This window comes from Pseudomyrmex gracilis, unplaced genomic scaffold (assembly GCF_002006095.1).
Source record: "Pseudomyrmex gracilis isolate BER0280 unplaced genomic scaffold, ASM200609v1 scaffold_191, whole genome shotgun sequence".
Classification (NCBI taxonomy): Eukaryota; Metazoa; Arthropoda; class Insecta; order Hymenoptera; family Formicidae; genus Pseudomyrmex; species Pseudomyrmex gracilis.
The window spans coordinates 101,142-127,111 of NW_018020775.1; the positions used below are offsets into that span (position 1 = coordinate 101,142).

A 25,970-nucleotide genomic window follows, 5' to 3' on the forward strand; every position below is an offset into this window, starting at 1 on the left:
AATAAAATAACTATATCAGTACATATATAGAATAATTATTTTGTGAATTAATAATTTTTTATCTTATCAGTATACAATAAACATTAAATATATCGCGTAGCGATGAAAAATAATTTGTGATTTTAGAGAATTAAGTAACATTTTACCGAAGGAAACTTCAAATGTATTCGATTGTAAAATCTCGAAAACCGAAACAATTTTGCAACCTATATATAAAAATTCACCGTAAGTTAAACCTTAAAAAAAAATTTTTTTAACAAATCCTTTTATATTCTTATAACGTACAAACGTTTTGCCTACAATAGATAAAAATATTTTCCGCTTAGGAATAGTTGGTATCTCGAGAAAAGTTCAGAACTGGATGCTGACGAAGAACTCGAAGATTTACCTACACCGACCAACAAATCGCCAAACGTTGGCAATGATCCGCGATCGGTCACATTATTAAAAATCATGACATTAAAATGCGAATGTCGATCATGTGATAATAAGAAATATACGTCTGATATTCATATTAGTCGAAACACCGAAAGCGATTCTTGGAGTTCTCCAGACATGGAAAACATGAACAAACGGTAAAAATAAAATTAATATCTACTTTTTGAAAAATATAAAAAATTTATTTCTAAAATTATCGCAAAAATCGCAATAACTTTAGATTATATTTCAGCAATTATATATTCACTCGTGATAGTATAATTTACTTTTGCAGGAAATCGATAAACCAACGTAAATTTATCGAGATAAGTTCCGATGATTTGAATTTGTTGTCAGATTGTAGTGTTATTGATTTCAGCAATGTTAAAGGAAACACAAAGAATAACAACAAAACATCAAGTCATGTTGCACAATCATCTTTGAGGGTTAATTCCGCAACAAAAAAAACAAGCAATTTATCTTTCTTCAACGTTTTTTTCGATATCGTATTCTGGCCCTTTGTTTTTCTCCGTGCAAAGCAATAATAATATGATTTGCTGCGACATACGTATGTAAACGTATTTTAAAACATTTGAAAAATGTGTGTGTGTTTCTTGTTTGTATCGCTAGAAAAACCTATGGTTGTTTTGTTTTTTGAGAAATATACGTATTATTCGACAATGAGATAGAATTCTTTTACACACACAAATAATAATTGTATCTAACAACTTCTATAACAAATCAAATAATAAAATATATTCTTCAAAGTTTCGCTTATTATCACTATTATTGAAGTATAATTTTACATCTTATGACAAATGTTTTTTATTTATTATTAAGTGAAACAATTTTTCAGTCTGCAACACTGTTGCAACTTTGAACGCAATAATCGAGACTGTGACGTCTTGCGCGCGCGTGCCATTGTAATGTTGATCATGGCTGCCATCGAGCTGCGTCGTCTTGATTGTTTATCAACAGTATAATCACCAGTTTATTACATATATGTGTATGCTGTTATGACAAGGAAATCGCGACGATGATCGCTATAGTTTGCATCGTTATGACACGTTTAAACGATAGCGTTAATGTAAGCACATGATTGAATTACAATAAAATTGTCAATAAAGACTTGGCAATGTTAGCGTTATTTCATGCATGTTAAATTTGATCTAATAGACTAACAAATTAATAAATACACACATGTCGGTCAAAATCATTAGTTCAACTTGATATCAAGGGAATAATGATCAAGTACTATTTTGTGTGTCAAAACTTTTAATATAAGTCAGTAACAATATTATAGAATAAATAATAATTTCATGCCCAAGTTTTTTTTTAAATTGCAATAGTAATCATCGAAGTAAAATAATTCATTTTATGATTGTAAGATCTTGTAGAATACGTGAATTATTCGAGATATTATACATAAACAGATAAAGGAAAATTTGTATTCAAAGTTTGTAAAATAATCTTTTTTAATGAAATATGACAAATATAGAAGAGAGCGAATAGGATAATTTAAAAGAGAACAGAAAATAAAGACATAATAATATTTACCTGGAAGATAAATATTGTATAAATCAGCGAAGAATATAGTTGATAAAGCAGAAAGAGGCATAAGATATTTTCTTTTTTTACAAATATTATAATTTATTGTGATATTCTTAAGATCTATATTACTGAAAAATATGTAATAAATACAACACAAGTATTCAATATAACGCAAATGAGCAGTATTGTCCGAGGATTGCACAAATAGTTAGACATGGTTATAAATTGATATGTAAAATATATGGCTGTATCCTTGTTCTGCTGCCAGGCAAAGAACAAATTTCTTATGCTCAGATAACAGGCTACATATCAAAATTTACGGATATAAAAAAAAAAAAAGCAACGAGGTTTGAATAAAATTTTCGTCGCAATTGTTTTGCTAACTAAATGACAGCTGTTGACAACAAAATTCCGGATATATCTCTGCGTATACAATTTTTTTCTTCGACATTTCTCCCAGCAATTCCTTCATAACTAAACGAAGCAATAGGATAAAACGATCGCTTATTAATTGCTTAATTATTATTTAATTACTGGCACGCGTTTATTGTTCACTAAGCAACTTCCTGCCGTTGTTGAGGGGAGAAGGGTAGTAAAATTAAAAAATACTGTAAAGATCATCCTCTTACGAGTCCACGAATTTTGTTCTACGGATCCGTTGAAGTTTCACATATAGCACAGCCGTGCTTATCGCGGCGATAAAGAGCGTGCTTAGCATGACGGAAAAGGTTGTGTAAAAACCACTGTTACTCATGCAAACATTAGTTGCCTTTGTCATTTTTTCTATTGCCGCTTCTTCCATGCTTTCGAGAATTTGACTGGACGCTGCGCTCAAATCATCCAGCATGATCACTTTGAAGCGTCGACCGATACGTATTGGATCCGACAACAGAACCGGATTCGTCGTGATGTTCGAAGATGGCGTGTACGTTACCGACCGACGACGTCTACCCGGTTCGATTTGCTGAAAACAATATTTTGAAGTGTACTATCACGATTATACACATAATAAAAATAATAATTTTTGTAATTTGCAGAAAATTGTCGAATTTTATATCGTTAATGTGACTGTTTTTGTATCTTACTTGATTCTCTTCTGGACAAGGCTCGCAATCTGTTTTACAGAGCTCGATGTTACATTCGATGAAGAGATCCATAACGTCAGGAAATTTGAAAGCTTGGAAAAACGCATAAGCAATAATAGAAGCGCCTGTGTTTCCGGTGTCGTTTGTCTTCTGGAAAGCACCGAACAGTTTTGGCTTCAAGATGCAACCTCTTTCGTCAGTGAGTTGCAACATGTTCGACGAAGATTCATCACGTGCCACACAGTCGCGCACCTTGAACAAAATTACATATTAACTTAAATTTTATTTCTTCAAGTTTTACTTGTCATTTGAAATCAAGTTTATGGAAACACACGGTACATATAAATAAAAAATATTCTTTAACACGCTTACTTGAAGATCGAAACCGGGATCGCCTTCCACAGTGACAACCAAGGTCATTGTTTCTCCGATCTTCACGAGTCCGTCAGCCGCAGGTGCGAAAGGTCCTTTACCCATTTGAATATCGAGTTTCGCCGTAGCCGTATCGCCGCTGAAAGTAACGATCTCTTGGTTCAACATGTCTACTGAAAAATTGACTGTAAGAGCTTTATTGATGTTTCCTTCCCATAAGCATCGCACTCTTCGCACTGTGTCCCAGACTTCTTGTATACCCGGTTCGTTCTAAAAACAAAATAGTTATCTTGTTCAATGTGTAAGACCATGCGCGCGAAAAGTGGCGTGATGTCTCACAAACGTCCGATTATCGCGATTCTCGAAATTTATACTGGTCACTAACAAAATTACGAGTTGCGTTTGATAATTGCCCTATACATATTTTTCACAATTATTCTTTAGAATATCTGTCGAGATCGTTTCCGATTTCAAATTGTTCTTTCTTCGCAAAGTGTACTAACATAGTTTAATAAGTGCACGATTATCGTGTACACAAATCGCTATTTTGTAACTCTTGTTGTGTCGATACAAACCGACAAGTTGGAACGTTAATTAAGAATCAAAATTGGTTTAATTAAAGAAGTACGAAGAAATACTTCGTATTACATGTCGAGTTTTGTTTATTTACAAACGTAAAGATCATAATTGTAAAAATATTTTGTCTCACACGCGAAGTTTCTTTTTAAATAAATTTTAAATAAATAACCCACACAGCAAAGTATATCTGAGATCTAAATCAGATATCTCAGTGATATCTGACTAGTATTTACGCAATCAGATATTCTGATACTTAGATATCTTCCAGATATCTTTATGATATATTTTGCTGTATAGGAAGAGAAATGTTTTGATTGTTTGTATCAGGAAAAGCATTTGAGCTCAGTACTAACTTGTAATACAAGAACATTCTCCAAATACGCTTGGCCTGCTTCACCCTCGAACTCGTTGATAAATTGAGTACCGCACGAGTCCATGCTCACAGTGAAAGAGTACATCGTCTGACCAGAATTCTGTTCTACGTATCTGCATTCCGGATCCATAAAGAATCCCTAAAATTTGATAACAATAGGATAACATTATCAACACACATTATAGTAACATAAGATATCGTTTTGTTTGACACACTCGTTGCGTTTACCTTAGAATAAATAACGCCATCGAACGCGCGATTGAATTCAATGTTAATTGTCATCATGGTCTTGCTACACACGACGTCAAGATTATGAATATGTGGTGGATGATTGAGATCGTCCTCAGTGCCTTGATGACACAAGATTACAAATTATTTTTTCTCTTTCTATTGATTGCCACTGATCGTATAGATTATGGAAAAAAAACTTATATCGGCACCTTCTTCACCACCAGCTTCACCGGGGGTTCCGGGGGTTCCTGGGGTTCCTGGGGTACCGGGGGTTCCTGGGGTACCGGGAGTAGTGACGGCACCACCTCCTCCAGTCCCACCTGGCGTAGTAAAAGGAGGAAACGGTCTCCCGGGCGTGGATGATGAATATCCATCCGTTGAAGTGGAACTCGGATAGCCAGAAGAAGGATAGCCACCGCCACCTGGGGTAGGAAAGCTTGGAGTAGGTTGCTCCGAAGGATATCCGTACGATGTGGAGAAGCCACCTGGTGGTGAGTATCCTCCCGATACTGGCGGTTGTAATGTTCCTGCGCTACTTCCTCCTGCAGAAAAACTGCCTGTAGTACTGGTAACAACGCTAGAAGTTTGGAAGCCGCTGCCAGAAAAATCACCTGTGTCTATCGTAGAGCCGGGTAAAGGCGGTCCCTGAGTGGTAGATGGAAAAGATGGCGACTGTGGTGGAACATAGGTGCTTGGGGAACTCAGCGGAGGAAAGGCTGACGAGCCCGTGTTGGTGTATGAAGGCTGGCTCGGACGAGGATTGTAGGATGTAGAACCGCTGAAATCTTGCGGCACATACGTCGATGAGGGTTGTTGACTCGGAAACGTCGGGGAGGGTGATGGAAAACCAGTGTTTGGTGGAGTATAGAGCGACGATGGCCTCTGTGCGGGGAAACTCGTCACGCCGTTCGGCTGAGTGGCCGGTTGGAAGGGTCGAGGTTTCTCGGGCGGTCTTTGAGTGCTGAAGGGTGGCAGATATGCGTTCGATTCCGATTGCTGGCGAACTGTAAAAATATGCGGGCTTGTCGGAAGCGAGAATCTATTGTTGTGCGATTCTCACGAAGACGACAATACAAACCTATTGCAAAAAACCTAACTTTCTAGGAAAATCATTTGTAGAGTAAATATAATTCACTGTAGGTTTTTCTTAATTTTGTTGTTGTTGTAAAAGTTTATTTTTGTTGATTATGTTAAAAAGAAAAATTGGTTAAATAAGTAATAGATTAAATAAGATAACAAATTAGTGCAAATTGTTTTAAATATATTATTGATAACAAAAGATAAAAAAAATAGTTACCGTTAAAAAATGCAAGTACAGTATATTGTTTTATAGACATTGATTATACAGCTACAATCTATATAAACAGTTTTTTACAAGTGCATGCGTTTATCACTATTTGCGAGAACTATGTTTACGGAAAAAAATTTTAACAAAAAAATGAAAATGTGTACATGTGTGCGGCTCGATTTAAATTGGTGCATCAAGTTGGTGGTGCGTTGTAAGTAAAAATGATTTGCTGTCGGTCGGATCAAGCGTGCATAAAGCCAATCCCAGCGTCGAACATGAGGAGACTTCTGTGACGTCCAGATGTCACGATAAAATGATTGATTAATAGCGCGGGCGAGTTATGGATTAATAATTTCGCGTATTTCTAACATCTAAATCGATACTGCGGCGTTGGCTACGCATAGTAGCAGCTTTTGCGCACAAAATCGCAATTTACATCCAGTGGTAGCACTCCCTCTGATCATCAGCGGCACTGAACTGTCTATAAATCAGCGCGCAGCGTCAGATAGCTAAAGTCAGTTGTTATGACAGAATGAAAAAAAAAAAAAAAAGAAGAGCAACAACTCGTTTACTCGCGCGTGGCGATGGGACGGCTTCATATATCGCGCCGTTTCCTGTCGACGGCTGTAAGTCGGAAACCTACTTTTACGTGCGCCCTGCTGGTAGAGTCCCTGAATCCACTCTAGGATATTTTGCGCCATCACGTCTGCCGGCGATGCTGGGGCAGCAGCCCGTTGGACTCTCGAGCGTGCTAATGAATTTCAAACCATTCGTTTGTGATCAAATTAACATTTTACCAGCTACAGAACAACTGTACCGCTACTCTCTTTCTCTCTCTCTCTCTCTCTTTCTCTATCTCCGATCGCGCTTAAGACGGACTTGTGCTAGCCTCGCGAATTTTTCTTACCGGGTTCCGCGTCCGGGGTTCTCACGAAGAGCGCGTGACCGCCGAAATCTTGACCCACTGCTGCGCCCGAGAAAGCGACGACGAAGATCGTCGCGATAAGCCTCATCCTCCGCCTGTAAATTTATCTCGATCAATAATTTTGATTTCTTTTTTTTTCCGCCCACTCAAAAGGACTGTGCCGAGTCAGCATAGTCTCGGTTTTGTGCGAACGGAATGTCTTCGGCAAAAATAATCGTTTCGCGAAATCGCGGTGTGAGGGTCAAATGTGTTGAGGGTCGACACGCGGCTGCTAGTACGAGGATGTATCCAAGGATGATGAGCTCCGCAGACGCGGTCTCATCGTCGAAAGTAGAAAGTGATCATTATGAAATCTATGGCCGTGATCGCGGCTTTTGACAGTTGACGTCACCGTGCACAGACGAGATGACTTATTATTATGAGAAGAGAAGCGAGAGTACATAGACGACGCGCGGCGTGATTTCTCTTCAAGGTCTGAATTTCCGCGTTCTGATACGCACGAAAACCAACGATAGTTGTATAAAAATTGTTTTTATGTACACACGCGTTAAGCGCTTCTTCAAGGTCTTCGCGCGCAGGTTTGAAAGCGCATACAGAAGAGCGCGTATACAGAGCGAGATGTATCTCTTCTACATATTCTATCTACTTCTTTTCCCAATTTCGAAAGCAAAATTGCCGATAGTTATCATAACGATCATGTAATTGGCTTGTAATTGCCAGCGGTTCAAGGTTCCAAATTGCACACACGACTAAAATTAATTTTAGGCGAGAAGGTGTAGTATTTCGACAAGCGATGACCGAATGGATAATTGTCCTGCCGCAGCTTGGCCGACTGAGGTCTTCAAGGTCCCGCTTCTCGGTCTTGCTCTCTAGTTTGCTAGCGAAATTAATCGCCGCATAGAATAATTAAAAACAAAAAAGATATTGCGCACAATTATTTCGACAGAACGTTAGCGGAAAGTTTAGCGTGCGAGTAACAGCGTTCGTTCTTTAATCTCGGATTACGATCGCTGAATATTTTTTTAGCCAGGCGCCGTTTCCATTATTGTTCGCTTCTTCTCACGTGCGGCGACGAATGTTGGCGGCGTGTTTCGTCAGGACGGATTACGCGCAGACTCTCTTAGCTGTCTCGTCTCACACACATCTCATAATTCGCCCGCTCTCCCCCGCCCTCGTTAAGATTACAGATACGTACCTCACGAGCATTTAATCTCATACTTTCAATTATCCAGATGTTATTAACCTTGCGTTCTTCCGCGCAAATAAAAAACTGTTGTTTCACGCACAACGATTAATATTGATGTTACTCAATATTTTAGAATATTATAAACCTAATTTTTCACATAAGTTCTCGCATTGCTTAGCTACAATTTTCTCATGTGAAGCAATATTATATATATTCATTGTAAAGATAAAGAAATTACTAGAAATAGAACAAGAACTCTCGAGACGCACGGGAATATTGAAACAGAATTTGATGAAAAGAATTAAATTGCAATTCAAAATTTAATATTTAATTGATTATATGTAATAACAAATCAATAAATATTTAATATTACAGTTTAAATATAATACGAAACACGCTAGTATAATCAACACTACAATTATTGTAATATAATAATAACTATATAATTGTGGCAGTTACATGCGCACGCAATGGCATCAACCATTTGTATAAATAATTGTTGCTCATTTGCATCACAAAACACTAGATATGTACATATGTATATAATATTATATGTGTACAAAATGTATGTCAACCGAACTTTTTTTTTGACGGAAGTTCCGCCGTTAAATGAGCGTCATTATTTTGTCACTCGACGAAATCGAAATCTTCACGATAACTCTTGGTTAAATCTTATTTGCGAGAGAGCATCGTGCTTTCCATCGGCGCGATTCGATGCCAACACGAATCCGCTAGTGAAACCGAATCGTGACGCGTTCTTTGGTCGTTGTTCGGCGCTACTACAGCACGTACCGATCGGATGCGCCGATGCTGCATCGTATCTGTGCAAGAGTTCGAGAAGTCAACAGTGGAATCGTGCGCGAGCGAGGTGAAAGGTGAAAGTCGCGCCGCTAGAAACACATACAAATCGCTTGCTTTTACATGTGTACGCGCGTACGCATTTCTCGTGATCTACATTATATATGATATCGTTCTATATAGATCCCTCTAAATGTTTTTCTTTGCGCTTATTATTCACGGATAACGATTATAGATTTCTGATTTTTAGCGAGATTATCAAGTTCACATTTCAATGATCGGATACATAGCTTTTTGATTTCCATGGAATTTTGATGGCATAAAGTTTTATTTATCCAAATCTTTGATTCCTGCCTTCGAATCTAATCTAAAAACTCACGTTTCCACAAATCCCGGATTTTACGCAAAGCTCCGTTCTCTCATAAATCATTAGTTCTGCAAATCTCTGAACTTAATTCTTCATAGGAATTGATACGAGTGTGCGAACATTTTTCCCGAGTCTCACGCTACGTTCAGTTACAGAAATAAGCATGAGAGAAAGATTTTTGTTGCTGTAATAGCGAAGAATCGACTTGATTGCGCATATTGCATATTTTAATTTAATTAAATTAAATTAAGTTAAATTAAAAAAAATTAAGAACGCACGTGTAAAGTCCGAGAATGAATAAAGATAGTTTTCACGATTTGAAGAGTATATTCAAATGTTTCTTTTTTTTTTTTTTTTTTAATGAGAACAACCAAGCCATTGTCACGTAACACTCGTGCGGTAACAATTAATACTTTTGAACATCACAAAAATTTGGAAAAAAAGCTTTACGCGAGTGCGGACACTGTAACACTCAAACAAAAATTGTAATCGACAAATGACACACCTGTTACATCCGCGAAAATTGTATTTGTCATCGCTTCTGTTTAATATAATTGCCACATGTGCAATGCGTAATTGATATCGGCGTCGATATTGTTAAATTACCGAGCAATAGACAATTGATTGTCGCGGTTTTACGATAACGCGTGCGAATTTTTTGTGCGCATCGAGTTACGATGAATTTTACAAGCGCGTTCTCGTTTTTATAATTTACAGTGAACGCAATATCGCGCGATGGAATATTCAACCGAGACTGATATTCACGACGGTCTCGATTCACGACGGTCAGGTAACAAATCAAATTAACGCGCCGATGTACTAATTACGCGTTAATTAGCACTCACCCTTCCTCACGCGCTCTCGGCGCAGCGTGCGACGCGGTGACTCGGCGGCCTCTTTCGAAACCCACAACCAACTCGGTCGTTATATTAGGATATCATAATTCACGTCTTAAAGAAATACAACAGACTGACGGATCTGCGTCATGTAATTATCGTGCGAAATTCGTGTAGCTTTGCGCAGCCGGCCCGGCCGTAACATCGCTGTTTGCGGTCGCGCGATTAGGCAAGTGTAGCATGCACTTGAGATGCTGCGGTTTTCTTCTAGCCACATCGCCGGTCGCTCAGTTGTCGATGTCGGCATTTTAATAACGAGGCGGGACAGCACTCGTTTATTATGGAGATTTCATAACAAACGTCTTTCTCGCGGAATCGAGCCACGCCACGGAAAAACTTGGCTATCCGAGAGATTAGTACAATTTTAAATCCAATGCGTCTAGACTCTCTGTTCGATCGTCGGCAAGAATTGCGATCGGATTCGAATAAAGATTTTTAATGAGAATATTTAATTGATTCACAATGTGTTGAAGTCTTGTAACAGAGAGCAATTTGAGTGTTACAACGAACAAATACAACGAAATAATTGCACAATTATTATGATTATCGACAATAGGATTAACAAACCACTTTGCTCGCTGTAATTCTATTTTTAAAAAAGCTTAAAAATGTTTTGTAAATTTTATGATATTTTTAATAAACGCACGTATATTTCTGTATATTATTAAGAAGAATGGTGCAAAACGAGGCCATTCTGTCCAACGCTATTGCATAAACGGCAAGAGGTACGTCCACGTAGATGAAATTACGGCGATACATCTTTCTCTAGAAGTTCGCGCGCGCGCGTATAATAATTTAGCTCGCGATGGCAAACGCGAAATTGTTCGTAGCACGTTAAATTAAATTTGAAATTAAGCGGAGAATCGCTCGCGCCGGACATTAATGACGCGAATGACGCTAATGACGAAACGATTTAAGCACAAGCAGCGGTTTATATACTGTGCCCGGGGCTTGGATCTCGCGCAGTGAAAACTGTTACGTCCAATAGGTCTGGGTTACGGGGACATCGATTTCCTTATACACCGACGCGCTAACGTCGCTGCCGTCGCTGCTACTGGCGCAGTCTGCTTAAAAACGAAGCCGCACATGTCAATGTGTGAAAAATCGTCGATGTTCGTCGAATGATTTCTAACAATGCCAGAAGCCGACGACTCCGCGAATACGTAATCGTTGTATAATGCGCGATGAGCCGGGAAAAATGGGATTTTTATTTGGAAACATATACCAATCGAATTTGCCAACGGCAAAAATTGCAAACGACTAGAATTCCTTGACCGTGTTAATTGATTGAACGCGCGGGATTACATTTCTTCTTTTCTGATCACCTCTCTCGCCTCACCGCGGGCGTTTTTATCGCGTTTCGTCGACAAGACGATTTACGCACCGCTCAATCCTTTTCGATTTCTCGCTTTGACAATTATTGAGTTATCGAAAAAAAAAATTCGCTTTGCTGGTTTTCGTCAGCGATAAATTTAGCGACATGTTACCGAGCGCTATTTTTATCAATCCGTGTAAAAAAATCGTAAAGACTTGGCTCCGTCGCGTCGAGTCCATCCGTCCGTTTCAACGAGTCGTTTGTAAATTTTTACATGATAGTACAAAAAAAAGCTTTGTGCGTCCCTGCGGGAAAGCGTGAACTTTACTGTTAAATTCTTCGCACGGACGAACATGCACGCGTTTTCAGGACGTTCATTGACATTTAATATTCTTGCGCACATACAACCGCCTGGGTCCATCCTCGCTCTCCCGCTATGTCTATCGTCTTTTCTCTTTTTTTTTTCGTCAAGTCTCCGACACACGTGTCTTTACTATTATGCAGTGGGTAGAAAACGCATCTTAAGTACCGCGGCTGAGCGAAAGGATGTCACTGTGTAAGACGAATGCAAAAAGCGCAGTAAATAGACAATTTTGATGACTCATTTCGGAAAAGATATTCGTAGATTTTTAAAAGAGAACATCTGTGTGTAATTTTTTCATCGAAGAAAGCGCAAACATTTAATTCGTAATATAATTGCATAATAAAACAACTTGTGACACGTATATCAACGGCATTATCTAAATCAAGTTTGTCGCTGCACACGAAGACACGCTTTTACAATTTAAATTATGCATCCAGCTCGAAAAATGTTTCAAAAACGTGTTTCAACCTCTTTGAAATTGGGCCATCGATTTGTCGATTGCGCTAAAATCAAAATTACTTTCTTTCCAGGACAGTTTTATTTTTCTCGTCGTCGTCGCGCGATTGGTCAAATTAGTAAGAATATTATATTCGAGAAACGCGCGCGCACGTGTGATGCGAGGTTTATATTAAGAAGCGTATTGGAGAATATCTTGAGGCGATCGAAGATCATTTCACTCAGTTCAAATCAATCAAATATAATGTCGAGAATTTTACTTATTATAGAAAGTTTACATAGCGTGCGTTGCTCAATTTTTACGCGTTCTTGGATTATATTACTTAACACGAATTGTGAACAAATGTTTTTTTTTTTCCTATTAAATATTGTTATCTGAATCCATCACGGATTTTATAACCGAGAGTGCGATGTACCGGGAAATCGCGGTAAATTAATAATTGCTTTATTAGCAGCTATAGTGACACAACTCGTCGATGCACTGTGTACAGGTTAAAACCTTTCAATGTTTTCTCGCCGCTCTTTGCATCACTGCGTTTACATTTTTATTAGAGTATGTGCTATAGCCGAAAGATGTCGCAAACTTTTCTTGTTTCCTCGCGTGTTTCGTAATGTTTAATCTGTGTAGATAAATGTCACGAGATGTGTGTGAAAAACTAATAAACAATTTTCTTATATATATATATATATATATATATATATATAATATATGCGTAAAATCAAAAGAAAATATAATAAAAAATGATTTTTACTTTACAATCTTTTTCATAAGCGTTTGCTTTTTGTAAACCAACTTCAAAATTCCTTTGCAATTAAAAAAAACTAACAATTTATAAGTATCGAAAAAGTTAGTAGTTTTTTGTGTTATATAAATGGACGCAAAACTTTTAACTGTAATAACAAATATTTGTTGAATAATTTGGAATGATTATTGTAACTGAAAGTGAAGAGAACACAGTTGTTATTCGTTAGTTGTTTTCTTGACACTTGACGCGTTTGACCGTTTGTTGTCATAAATATTCGAAAAACACAAAGATAAACTCAATGGCATCTGCATCGAGTATGTGAGTGCAACAAGTGTGTGTTCAGAATCATCGTTGTGCGTTTCGTGCTCACGCATGTGTGTATATATTTGTGTATTCTCATCAGAGTATACTCACTTTCTTCGAGGATGCGGTGACCAAAACGAGCAATCATCATTTCTCACTCTCACTCTCACACAATGATTCTCACACTTGCTTCTCTTTTCTCTTTTAGCTAAGAGGCTTGCTTGCGGCTTTGACATTAAACGAGTTCGAGGACAATATGCGATTTTAATAAAACGTTCAGTTAAACGTCACACGCATCACACACAACCCTTCTAATAAAAATTCTATAGCTACTTTTTCAAAGTGAGATATAAACACTTATTAAAATTATTATTGTTTTAATGTAAAATTTAAATTATATGTAATTATAAGTAAGTTTTTTCTAATTTATTTAAAAGTTATATAACAATATTAAGTAAAAAGTTTAGAAATACCTTAATTTTTATAGTTTTTGACATGTCGCGAACGCGAGAGAAAAGAAATGTAATTTATCACACACATTTCTAAAGTAAAAGTATCGACAATTTCTCTCTTAGAGCCACAGAGTATATGTATACGTGTCAATATGATATGTTTTAGAATTAAAAAGTAAAGTGACTCACCTATAAGTGAAATCCTTTTTGCGGAAAAACTGTTGCCACCAGATAGTCGATCTTTCTTCGGTCCGAAGATTTGCGTTGTGCGCGCGCTTATGAGAAAGGTGAGAGTGAATAGCTGGGAGCATCTTCATTCAAGCTTTATATAGGTATTGTATCCCCTTACCTAGGCACACTCTGTAGAAAGAGCATGCCATCACCAAGCCTCCCGTAATTTTATCATCAACGGGAGATGAAAAAAACGCTCGCTGACGAAATTGCATTAGGCGAAAATATCCCACATTCGAAGTTCCACCCAACTCTACGTTCTCAAAATTTATTAAATTTATCTTGAAATATATAAATTACATTTTTTTATTATCTTATGTCACAATCGGAGATATATATATATATATATGGTTTATATTATTCAAAATATTTTGGTCCTGCAATGTCTAGTAACAAAAAAAAAATAGATATTTTACTATTATTTGTAAATATTTGAAAGTATTTGTAAATATTAGACACTGCAGGATAAGATATCATTTTAAAACTTAATATACTATAATATACTATACTATGATAATTGTTATATTATATAACTAAAATACGATTACTTAATTATTATAAGATAATGAAAAATTAAATGTATAGAGTTAGATATATATTATTTATTTACTTTGTTGGTATATTTTTACTTTAGTGTACATAAAAATACAAAAATACTAAAATTGTATGTCATAAATGTGATTTGGGACATCGTCGCAAAAGTTCAATAATATATATTCTCTGTAATAAAAATAGCATACGTACCTATTGTGTATCTTACATCTTTCTTCTTCGAGCATTTTGTTTTGCTCCGCAAAGTAAATCGATGAGAAACGATTAAATGATTTATATGCCCGATATTATCGGAGGTGCAGCATCGCTTCCTCAGAATTTGCGCTTAAGAAAGTGGCTTTCTGAGACACGTTCAAGAATAATGATGATAATGTATGAATTCTTACGTTCAGATATTTGTCACCCTTACAAGGAGAGACGACACCGCGATTCTTTTCCGGGTTATAAAACGCGTTCCTAATTTGGCGATCAAAAAATTGAGATTTTTGCGCGAGTAAAACACAATGTCCCGTCTTCTGTTAGAAAGGAAAAATGAATTTTCCGGATGCGACCTAATTCGTTTGTCCTGAATTCGTTTAAAATTCACCAAGCAGATGGGTCGTACGACGTTCTTCTCTCTTATGCAATTGTGCCTTGAAACACTGCTCTCTTCTATGGCATTCTATGATAATTACATGGCAGCTATAGTACTTGAATTAATGAGGTAACAAAGAGAGAAAATATTCTTACATACTTAGACACTATGAATTTCACACATTCCTACGATTCTTTGATAATTACTAAAAATACAAAAGTTTAATTACTTACTATTATTTCACAGAAAAAAAAATAGAGTTGCTTCAATTAAAGTTGACGTCACGGGCTGCCACAAAAATAAATAGTTCACTCAATTGCGTATGCGATTAATTTAATGTCTAGATTCTTAAAGCAACTATCTGTGTATAGTGAAATGATATTGATGTTGCATCAACAGGATATATTTCAATTAAACCGATACTGTTGATTCAACATCTTTTTTTTCCGTGTTATACAGATTGCATTTCATTTTGTAATCTGTTATAAATACTCTCTCTGTATTATTTAAAGTTGTCTACAAAATTTTAACAGTTTCCTGTAGAAACGGAGCTATAAAAAGATGTAACATCTCAGAGATATCAAATCTCAATTAACTTTACATTCACGAGACCTACTTATAAATTGAATTCAGTTAAATATGTAAGACATTTTGTCATATTCGTGACAAAATCTGAAGTTTTATCGACAAGGCAACTCTTAATCAAGAGAATAAAGAGTTTATAAAAGAAAAAGTTAAATGGAGGGCAGTAAAAAAAAAAAAAAACAAATCGTGCGATAACTTATTTGTGAGCATATTTGTGACTCCGATACCGGGACAATAAAAAAATGACCAAGCGTGTTGATAATCGATCGAGTTCCGCGTGGTTAATGTTTACGCGTCGAAACAAAAAAAAATATATCTCTATCTCACTCTGGCGCCATGATAAATTCAACCGAGTGTTCCATTAAGCGCGGCAGTCAACGTACGTGTTAAATAATTCAGCATGTTCTCGCGCGATTCAACCGATGTTCGCGAGGGTTGCAAATGCGATGCGGGAAGCGCATCGATGCACCTGACGCTGCCTATCATGCTTCATTAGATGTCATTAAATCACCACCGCGCATCTCGCGAGAACATATTTCGAAGATGGATTTTGTCCGATCTTTTGTTTGCGTGCGTACGCAGTAATTTTGGATACAAATACAATACCGATGCGAGTGCGGACGCGCACGCAATGTGCTGCCATCTGCTCGTTCGTGCGACATTGTTGCGGCGCCGCGCCGCGTGACGATTTTCTGCGTTTCTGTGAGAAAATACGCGCGTTATTAAGTCGCGTATGCTGTTACGTCGAGTTCGGGAAAAAGTTTTACGGCGTGGTTAGAATTTTCTCCGTGGCCTGCGGTGTGCGATTAACCCGGTTGAGCAACGCATCGTCGCCAGCAGGAACCGGACGAATAAAAGGAGCAGGCTTCTGCCTTATTGACGCGCACCTAGAGAATCGCACGTTTCGTTTTCCGGAATATAACTCGGACACTCGCAATCTCGCTTGTGCGCTCAATAAATTTAACGAGATAATCTGGGGTTACTCACGGTTCACGCCTCATGAGTTTCATCCTGCTCTCTCGTGGTTTCGCGCGAACGCGCGAGAGATTTTGCTTCGCTTAGGAAATAGTGAAGGAATGAAATCATACGGAATAAAAAATATAACGTATAAATTTTTTTCAAAGTGATACTGTGTTTTCAGTTTTTTTATTTTATTGTAACTGACAGAGTTTGCTATCTCTCTGAAAAGAACATACACAATATTCGTTAATATATATAATCGACACATTATCCGTAGGCTGTATAATTATTCCTCGTTACCGTAACTCTCCCAACCATCCCCCATTACGTCACGCGTCAAATAATAAAACCATCACGTGCCTCGGCAACCAATTACCTTCACACACGCACTTGGTGCGCGGAACCGCGCGGAAAAAGATTGTCGGTGGCTCGTGCGCTATTATCGTGCCTTAAACGTACGTCTAAAGACGGGATGAGGGAAAGAAATACGCGCATTACGTATACTAAGATTAGCAGTAAATAACACGTAGAAAATACGTAGAAAAAGAAAAAAGCGCGAATATATGCACGTATGAAAAAAAAAACTATATGGAAAAATAAGACATAATTATTAACAAAGAGAGCAGAAAAAATAAAACAATAATATAATTATTTACACGCATAATTGTAATAGCTCTTGAAAACAAAATGACTAAGTACATTTTAAACAGCGTATTTTTTTTCTGCACAGTTTCTCTCTGACATAATACTTACTATCCATGATAATAGTAATAATTTTCAATATCAAATAATGTAACAAAGAAAACACATGTCGAGATCGTATATAAACGCAGCTCTCTGTCCACTGTACCGCACTGTCCTTAGTTAAAATATCCTGTCTCGCATTTTTTGCATTTTTCACAAGATATATTGCGATATTGGAAGTTCTACACACATTTCATCTTCTAAATAAAGCTAGAAAGTCCTAAAGGCTTTATAGATGTTTAGAAAGTGTTCAACTTAGTTGTCCTAACTGCTGATATGGCACAAACAAAAGAATAAAACATCAGTTTTTTCCGATTCTTCCGATACGCTAGATAGGATATTTTAGCTAAGGAGAGGACAGTGTGCGTCTCTGACGTTAATCGTCATACGCACCGAGAGTTGTAAGGACATTAACTGACCCATTACAGCGGCCTGTTTACATAATTTGGTTAGATCTTCGAGCACCTTATGTCGCATGTCGAAATGCACCACGATCGCAGCGCAGCGGAGTCCATATCTGTGTGTGATAATCAGATGCCATCAATCAAATCACGCAGAGCTTCGTGGAGAAGAACATACGCGCGGTCTCAAGTGACAAGCCGCCGGCGAGATTGGATATTTGCACCTCCATTTCGAAGCTCGAGATTATTAATTACCGTTACTGCCATCCCCGCGCACAGCTATCAATCGCTGCGCCCAAGTTTCGAGATAATCATCAAGTTCTAACAAGCGCTTAATATCCGATCGCTTCCGGCCCAATTTTCCCGACATCCGGCTTGAGTTCTCTTCGAAACGTTTATGGAAGACACAAATGCGATTGCTGACCGGTGAACGTTTCCGAAGCGATTTACGACGGAAAAGAGCAACTCTCGCGGCGATTTCTCTTGAAATTCTATATTTGCTTAAACTGACCACATATTTTGCACGTTTGTATTTATAGCACAAAGGTACGGTGCAGAGGGTGTCGTTGCGTTAATTCCGCACGTTGGTTGATTCGTCGGACGCGATATTTGCAATGCAAATATTCACGTGTGCGGACTATTAATAAAATCATATTTTGTTTGTATCATTTTGCGATATATCCGGGAATAGAGCGTGCGATATTCTCTCTCCTAATCGTTTTAACACGATTGCCCTCTTATTTGTGCGAGATTACCGACCTAATTGGCACGTCTTGTAAGATAAGGATCGCACTTCGCAGGCGATCTTCTAATCTCGCGATAATTCGCATATTAATTCGCTTGGTAACGAAATCCGTGACGACTATATTATTATTTCATCGCACGACGAAATCCGGTGATTTTTTTAAGTCGGAGATAACTCAGTCGAGCACTTTGTGAGGTTAATCACCGTTCATTTATCACTTGTTCGTTTCTTACGTCGATAAATAGAATTATCGTTACGCGCGCAATTTGTCAAACGTATTCTCGTTGTATTTAGCGAAAAAGATATTTCGGTGAAAGTTGGTCGTATATTATTCACTAAATCTCGCCAAACTATTTTGTCTCGATGTACAACCGTATGTATAACTATATGTTTAAATAATATGAACTATAAATAATTAAATAACATAAACCATATAATTTAATATAATATATTTAATATATAACTATATATTTAAATTATACACAGCGCGCGAAAAAAAAAATCAAAACAGATTAATGATTTCTATTTCAGTGGCAAAGCTTGGTCGCTTTGTGATGTTCGAAATACCTCCCTTGCGGTTAAAGCTTTTAATATTCATCGCGCGAAAATATAGAAAAGCGAAAAATTTACGACGAAAATCTTGAGCTTTTATTTAATAGTAACGGGATTGCGAGATTGAAACTGCGCGTATCAAGCAAGCGGCGGAGCAAAATCACAAAGTTTCGAGGCGCGACAGTACCAAAAGCCAGCGCTTTTTATCGCGCCGACTAAAAATCGATGCGAGGTCGTATTTTTTTGCAACGTTCGCGCCCGAGCAATTTCGCAACGCCCACTTTATATCCGCGCTATTTTACGCCGCACACAAATTTATTTTGCGCGTTTATCGTAGATCTTACAACATCGCGGCGTTTCTCGCTCCGCGCTAATCCCGTCCATATTCCCGACGTGCCGGGGTTTGATCGCGATTTCGCAATACCTCTTGTGATGTCCTATCGAAGTTCTCTTTTCATCCCCCGCGATTGTGTTGCGCGCGTCGATGATTCCGGCCTGTGGCAATGTGATGGCACAAAGCTAAGATACACCGGCGTTTCACGGGCGATCTCGTAGATTGAAAAAGTGAGAAAGAAGAATGAAGCGCTAAGAGGCGCCAAAGACAAATTTCAAACACGCTTCTTTGAAGTTTCTCAAGCGTGAACGATTCGTCAATCGATTCGTTTTCTGGGTTACCACCTGTCGTTCGCCAGGATTATGCAAAGTTCCCGGTCGGCGGTGGACCGCGGAGAAAATGTGTAATTAATCAGCGGATATTGTTGAACGCTTCGCCGTGAACGCGGTTGCTCGCGAGCGCGCGTTTTACGACCTTACTATACCGCCTCACAAAAGAGCGCTGTCACTTTCTCGGCGAGACGCTCTTCCCGAAGAGCGGACGAACCTAGATTACTTACAGATATTACGAATGTTGCACGCGCGCACGACAAAAAAAAAAAAGAAAAAACCAAAAATAATGCAAAAATTCGTGAGAAATTTTTCTTATCGGTCCGCTCGTATCTCGAGAGCTAATTTTTCATGAATTTTATCGTTCCCGTTTTAAATGACGAACAAAGAGCGCTCATGGTATTTGTTTCGCGTGTACGCCGCGGTTTCTCTCCCGTGTAAACAAAGCCGACCAAATCTTTTTTTCTTTTTTTTTCGAAACTGCTTCCCGAACTGCCGCAAATTGCGTTAACTCCTACTCGCCTGTAGACCGTGGAGCGAGGCGAGATCTCTTCAGGAAGCTCCGAAGACGGGCAAACATTACGCAAACAACGATACGTCGATGTAGTCATCACGTAGGAGACGCAGTTCGGACGATAGAAAGTTACAAGTGTCCTGTGGGCATACAATTACAATAACAGCAATACGCTCCTGTAATATCGGAGTTCGCGGATAAGTATCTTAAGGAAGAAGAAAAAAAAAAAGAAGACGCGAGGAAGAGATGAATGGTCCGTATATAACGCCTCGTGTAACACAATCATTACAATTGTCGTTACTTATTTCATCTAAGCGCAACGTAAAAATGCAATCTCGAGGAGGAATTGCGTAAGGAAGAGGCTGCCGCCGTGCAATTCCGTGAGGAGATCTTCTCAATAGCGAAACGCGTAATATTTCATCTCTTTCGTATCGTTGTCACGGGTCAAGCGTTTTCAAGCGCGCTCATTCATAATCTCTGGTGTATAACAAGTACATCGCGACAAAAAATGTGCGCATCGCGATAGCGGGATTTGCATGTCGAAACAAAAGACGAGATAGAAGTCAAAAAAAGTCTTCAGAGAATCTTCAGCGAAAAGGTGTCTCTTAAGGCGAGAGAAGATTACAGAGGAATTGCGAGTTCACAGAGAGAAAAATGTTGCCGTACCGTCTGTCGGAGTGCAACGTCGGTCGCAGGAGAGCTCAGTTCAGCAAGGACGAGCGTCTGCATCTTCTGAACATAATGACTCAGTACGAGCCACTGCTGGACGATAAGAACGCATCGGTATTTGATCGCCGAGAAATCTGGCGCGCGATCGAGCGGGATTTTCATCAGGCGGGTTTCACCAGAAAGACCTCGGCGCAGCTGAAGAAGTACTGGCAGAACTACAAGTATCACGGTAGACGGGCACAGGTTAATCAAAGTGAAATTGTTACGAATATCTTTTCGGACGCGCTCGAAATGAAATGAAATAAACGTCAATGGATGACTTGAAATTCGTCTGCTAAATACAACGCTCGTTTTTTTCTCGACTTCGCCTTCGGCTGTCTTTCTTATCGCGGCTTTTTCTTTCTCCGCTCTTGAATCTCTCTTTGTTTTGCATTCATAAGAGTTTCGAAGTGGACGTGAATATACATATATCTTGTGTGAGGTATAATAACGTCGAACAAACACGCGCGCAATAACCTTCGCGCGTTACAGAACGGTTTATTAAAACGTTGCGAAAGATCAAATTACAACTATCGTCTGAAGATCGAGTTCACTTTTTTTCGAGCTTACTGAATTTACGACGTCAACTGGCACCAAATTGCGCCAAATCTGTTTGATCATTTGCCAGAAGTCATTTAAACTCTGTGTTTACACACACGTACATTCTTATAAATACTCGCGCGTATTTTGTGTCATTCTTAGCAATAAATACGAGATAATTTCGTAGAATATAACAGATGTGCATAAATAATAATAATAATGTAGATATACGCTCTTTAAATCGACTTTTCGGCGGAATGTATAACACAGGTCGTAAAGAAGCGCTCGAGTTCAACTTCGAGAGAAGGAGACAACGCGACGAAAGAGACGGTGCATCCGGAAGTGATACCTGGAAATCGTGATAATCTCGAAATGACAAAGATCATCGCCAAGGAATCGGCCACTCCCTTCGTTCCTTCTTCTTATTCCGACACGTCGCTGCGGAACGTCGTCGAGTCAGGATGTCGTCAACGCGAGATATACGAGAATAATGGAACGTTCTTCCGGATATTAAGTGCCACATCGATTCTACCGACCGGTACGTTTTCCAGCTTATCTTACAATTTTAACGGAATATCATCGTTTTTAAGACCTCCTGCGGCGATAACACGCCAGTCTAATCTGTCTCCTGCGATCTCTTTCCAGTTATAATTATTCACTTTCGCAAATTAGGGCTCTTCCTATCGGGACGGTGCCATCGGAGAACGCATTGTCCGAGTTACGCTATAGAAAGTTGAAACGCAAGAGATTGTAATCAACGTGGCAAACATGAAAAAAAAAAAAATTCTTTTTATCAATTGCTAAAATCTCGTATCATCTTTTCTTCACGTACAATCAAAACGGTCTATGTGCATTAAAACAACTTTTAAGTTTTATTACCGTGTCGGTATATGTATATATATATATATATGTATATACGTACGTACATATATATATATGTATATAAAGTTCCAATATTAGCGTCATTGTTTATAAAGCGCGCTCCAAAAATATCTGGAACTTTTCAATACCTTAGTGTGTGCCGCGACGATAAGCTACTTGTGCGGAAGTACTCGGCAGTTTCTAAAACGCTCAAAGTTTTATTACGTTCCCTACCCTTATTATGGTACCGCTCCTTTATCGTTAGTTCGGAGAAAATTTTGCGCTTCTTTTTAAAATGCGTCAGATTTTCTTGAGTCAATAAGCGTTCTCTTTTAGAGTCGTTTGAATTGTCCGGAATTAGATCTTGTCAAGACTTTATATAATGCGACCAAGTTGTTTCCTTCTTTTATTATTCCATTCATTTATCGCAAGTCTATCAAAGAATATTCGCAGATTTTTCGTCGCACGGCTTTTATCGTGTTTTTAAAACATGAAATCTTCATCGACGCATCTACCGCGTGTTGTTTGTTACGTTATCACGATCGTGCGCGTGAGTACAGCGAAGAGATAACATCTTTATACCGCGTATCATTTAGCAGATACTTTAGAAACTTACAATTTCTAGATTTAGATTCATTAGAAGAAAATCGATCCATTTCGGAGATCTCGCAGAAAAAGATAATCTCGGGTGAGGTTTATGAGGAATCAAGGTCATCGGATGTGATAGACCATAAGTCGGAGAAACGAATAGGCGCCGACGTGATAGTATCTAACACCGACGTTTCGGACAATAGTGTGACTGTGTCAGTGATTTGCCCTGAAAGAACTCCCGAGCTTTTCAACAAGAATTTTCAACCGAAAAGAAAACGCGAGGACGACGCGTCGCTAGATAGATCTTCCTTTCAAAGCCACGTTTCCGTCGCCTCAGGTGAAAGACTTTAATTTAATTTTTCTACAGTTCTTTTTTTTCCCTTCTTCTCGAGCATTTTCTTTTATCGTATGTTGCGTACTACTTAAAAAAAAAAAAAAACAACTAATAATTGCGGCGTATTGTTATTTTAACGTTCTTTCTTATTCTTAATTTCGATTGTTAACAATAAAAAAATGTTACTTTATTATATCTATATGCATTTTGAAAACTTCGGGACTATAATGGTCACTTAAAATGTCATTTTGTCGAAAAGAAAGATATATTGACATTTTTCTTCTTCTTTCACTTGAATAAATTTATCTTTGTCTGAATCGTAAGTAAAAAGATCGCAAAAAACGAAAGTCAGAATTGCGCACAAATTGCTGGCGTGTCGCGGGAACAAAAAATTTTCACCTTTCCGTTCAACCACCAGCTGCATCCCCGGGCAAAAAGCGCAAGGACGACGAACACTTCATTTTCTCGACTGTTGCTGGCGCTGCGAAAGGACGGTGCTTCTTGCTGCAACCCCGACAAACTGATAATCACGGAGAAGTAATTAGCGACAGAAGGAATGCGACGGTGGAGACGCACCGGAAATTGGAGTTGGCGAAGAAAACCTCCGTCGCTTTACCGTCGACATTCGCGTCGCGAAATGAAATCTCGAAATCGGCGACAAAGAATCCCCCCGCGATTTCCACGGAAAACTTTTCGAAGGATTTTGTCGCTTCTCGTGACGAAGATATTCGGGAATCGAAGAAAGGAAGAAGACGCGAATCGAAAAGTCACGGAACGTCGCAAAATCAACGAGATGATCTCGACACGAGCGATTCTGCGAGACCGAGTATCAGCGTACGTGCGGGATTATGGGATCGGAATACAGTCAGTCCGGTCGAATCAGAATTGACCGACGAGCTCAACTATCAGCTGATACTACATCGGCTAGAAGTATGATTCCGTCTTTATTTGGACTTTTCACAATAAGATTCGCCTGATCACGAGAAAAACGATTATGTTGCAGACCGAAGAAAAGCGATTGAAAGTGAAACTCGCTGAGATGGCTATTCAGGAGATTCGATTTAGAATTCGGGCTGTGAACGAGGACATTCGGCGCGCGGATGAGCTGCACGAGTTGCATCTGGCGCTTGCGACGGCTCAAGCGGGTAAGCCAGGTTGGATCTACGATATTGCGAAAGCGCATTCACCGGGATACTGTCATCCGCAGTCAATGGCTCCATTAATTTTTTTTCCCCGCTACGTGCGGCGTGGTGCGCTCACGTCATTTCGATTTTTCACGAGATATATATCCGATAATCCGACGTCTCGTGCAAGCGTGCGGAATTTTTCTACCTATCGAACATAAATAATCGTCAGAGAAAATATTTTTCACAGAAAAACACGTTTCCATGAAGATCCGTGACTTTACCTCACAATATTGAGCGCGAATACAACATTTCAGTCCTCGCGCGCGAAATAAACACATAAATACCGCGTAAAAAAATTTAGCGTTTTTTTCCGTTCGCTTGCATATTTTTGGTAAATAATGCTGCGCACGCATATTTATTATTTTACGTACTTATTTATAACTTCCAATGTATAAAAAAAAACTTTTATTTTTATCAGCAGAACACTCAAGATTACACGTTTAAGAATGACAAAATGGAATCGAGAGAAGTATATCTCCGGAAAGAGGATAGACGTAAAAAAAACCTCATAAAACGGCTGTGTGTGCTTGAAATTATTTTTATTAATCATCATCATATTATCGCATGTCACGATGTTGTCATTTAGAAAAAACGCATGGGACCATACAAAATAACAATGCGCTTAGATTTTTGTAATAACCGAGCAACGTCTCGAAGTCGCGTTTATTTGTTGCGTTCGCTCTCTGCTTCGTTATTGAGTTTTTTTTATTTTTTTATTTTTTTATTTTTTGTTGTTTTCTCTTTTCTCATATCTGTCGCAGGATCAGAGCAAGTGCAACCATTTCAACGGATCGTCGATCATACAACAAACTACGGAACAATGATTTTTATATCATCTAACAAGACACGTCCATTACTCCTTCTTTTCTTCTTTCCTTCGTCGTTTCATAAAACTTTTTCCACCCTTCGTTAAACTTTCCACTACTTTAGCACCTTCTCCGTTTTCCTCACTTCATACTTAATGTTTTTCCTTGTATTTTTTTGTTTTAGTGATTGTTAATAATTATCACAGAAAGTTCGTAAAACAATAATGTTGAGTTTATTAAGTGTACGTGTCTCTGTCCGTGTCTCCCCATCTATATATATATATATATATGTGTATATATATATATATATATATATGCGGAATGAATACAATGTTGTGTGTGTGTGATGTGTGACAATGTGTGTGTATGTGTTTCGCGGGTGTGTCTTTCGCGAGAGTGTATATTATGCTTTTAGACGGAAAAGTTTCGCACGTTGCTGCAAATATAGTAAGAGTAGTTAGCGTTAGAATACACATTAGCGATAATAGTAGCGGTACAAGTAGCGATAAATATAACGGTACACATTAGAATAGCCTTCGTATTTCGCAGCGCTTAAGAATAGTAATATAATCTTACTATACAGTAGAGAATATAGTTTTTTCTTTATTTTAATATGAGTTAGAGAAAAACTCTTTTCGCCGGTGCATAAAATTAAAGAGAGAGAGAAAGAGAGAGAGAGAGAGAAAAAAAAGAAGGAAGAGAAAAGAGAGAAAGAAAA

General features: G+C 38.3%; 2 protein-coding genes and 1 long non-coding RNA gene across 3 annotated transcripts; 2 read left to right on the top strand and 1 right to left on the bottom strand.

Annotated features, from left to right (window-relative positions):
• Positions 1 to 132: 132 nt before the first annotated feature.
• Positions 133 to 1,136, top strand: LOC109858174. Its single transcript, XR_002250588.1, has 3 exons — positions 133 to 225; positions 327 to 575; positions 713 to 1,136. It is a non-coding gene; the product is annotated as an uncharacterized LOC109858174 (long non-coding RNA).
• An 872-nt stretch (positions 1,137 to 2,008) lies between these two features.
• LOC109858176 lies at positions 2,009 to 13,985 on the bottom strand. The gene is made up of 10 exons (XM_020435200.1): positions 13,894 to 13,985; positions 6,804 to 6,916; positions 6,540 to 6,647; positions 5,220 to 5,612; positions 4,818 to 5,150; positions 4,606 to 4,727; positions 4,358 to 4,516; positions 3,426 to 3,695; positions 3,054 to 3,305; positions 2,009 to 2,932 (listed from the first exon to the last, which is right to left on the bottom strand). The coding sequence occupies exons 2-10, from the start codon at positions 6,907 to 6,909 to the stop codon at positions 2,594 to 2,596; spliced, it is 2,082 nt and encodes a 693-aa protein (XP_020290789.1). The 5' UTR covers positions 6,910 to 6,916; positions 13,894 to 13,985; the 3' UTR covers positions 2,009 to 2,593.
• Positions 13,986 to 20,808: 6,823 nt separating this feature from the next.
• Positions 20,809 to 25,970, top strand: LOC109858181. Its single transcript, XM_020435206.1, has 6 exons — positions 20,809 to 21,137; positions 21,744 to 22,011; positions 22,960 to 23,262; positions 23,678 to 24,189; positions 24,263 to 24,404; positions 24,868 to 25,970. Exons 1-6 carry the CDS (start codon positions 20,880 to 20,882, stop codon positions 24,888 to 24,890), a joined length of 1,506 nt encoding a protein of 501 aa, XP_020290795.1. The 5' UTR covers positions 20,809 to 20,879; the 3' UTR covers positions 24,891 to 25,970.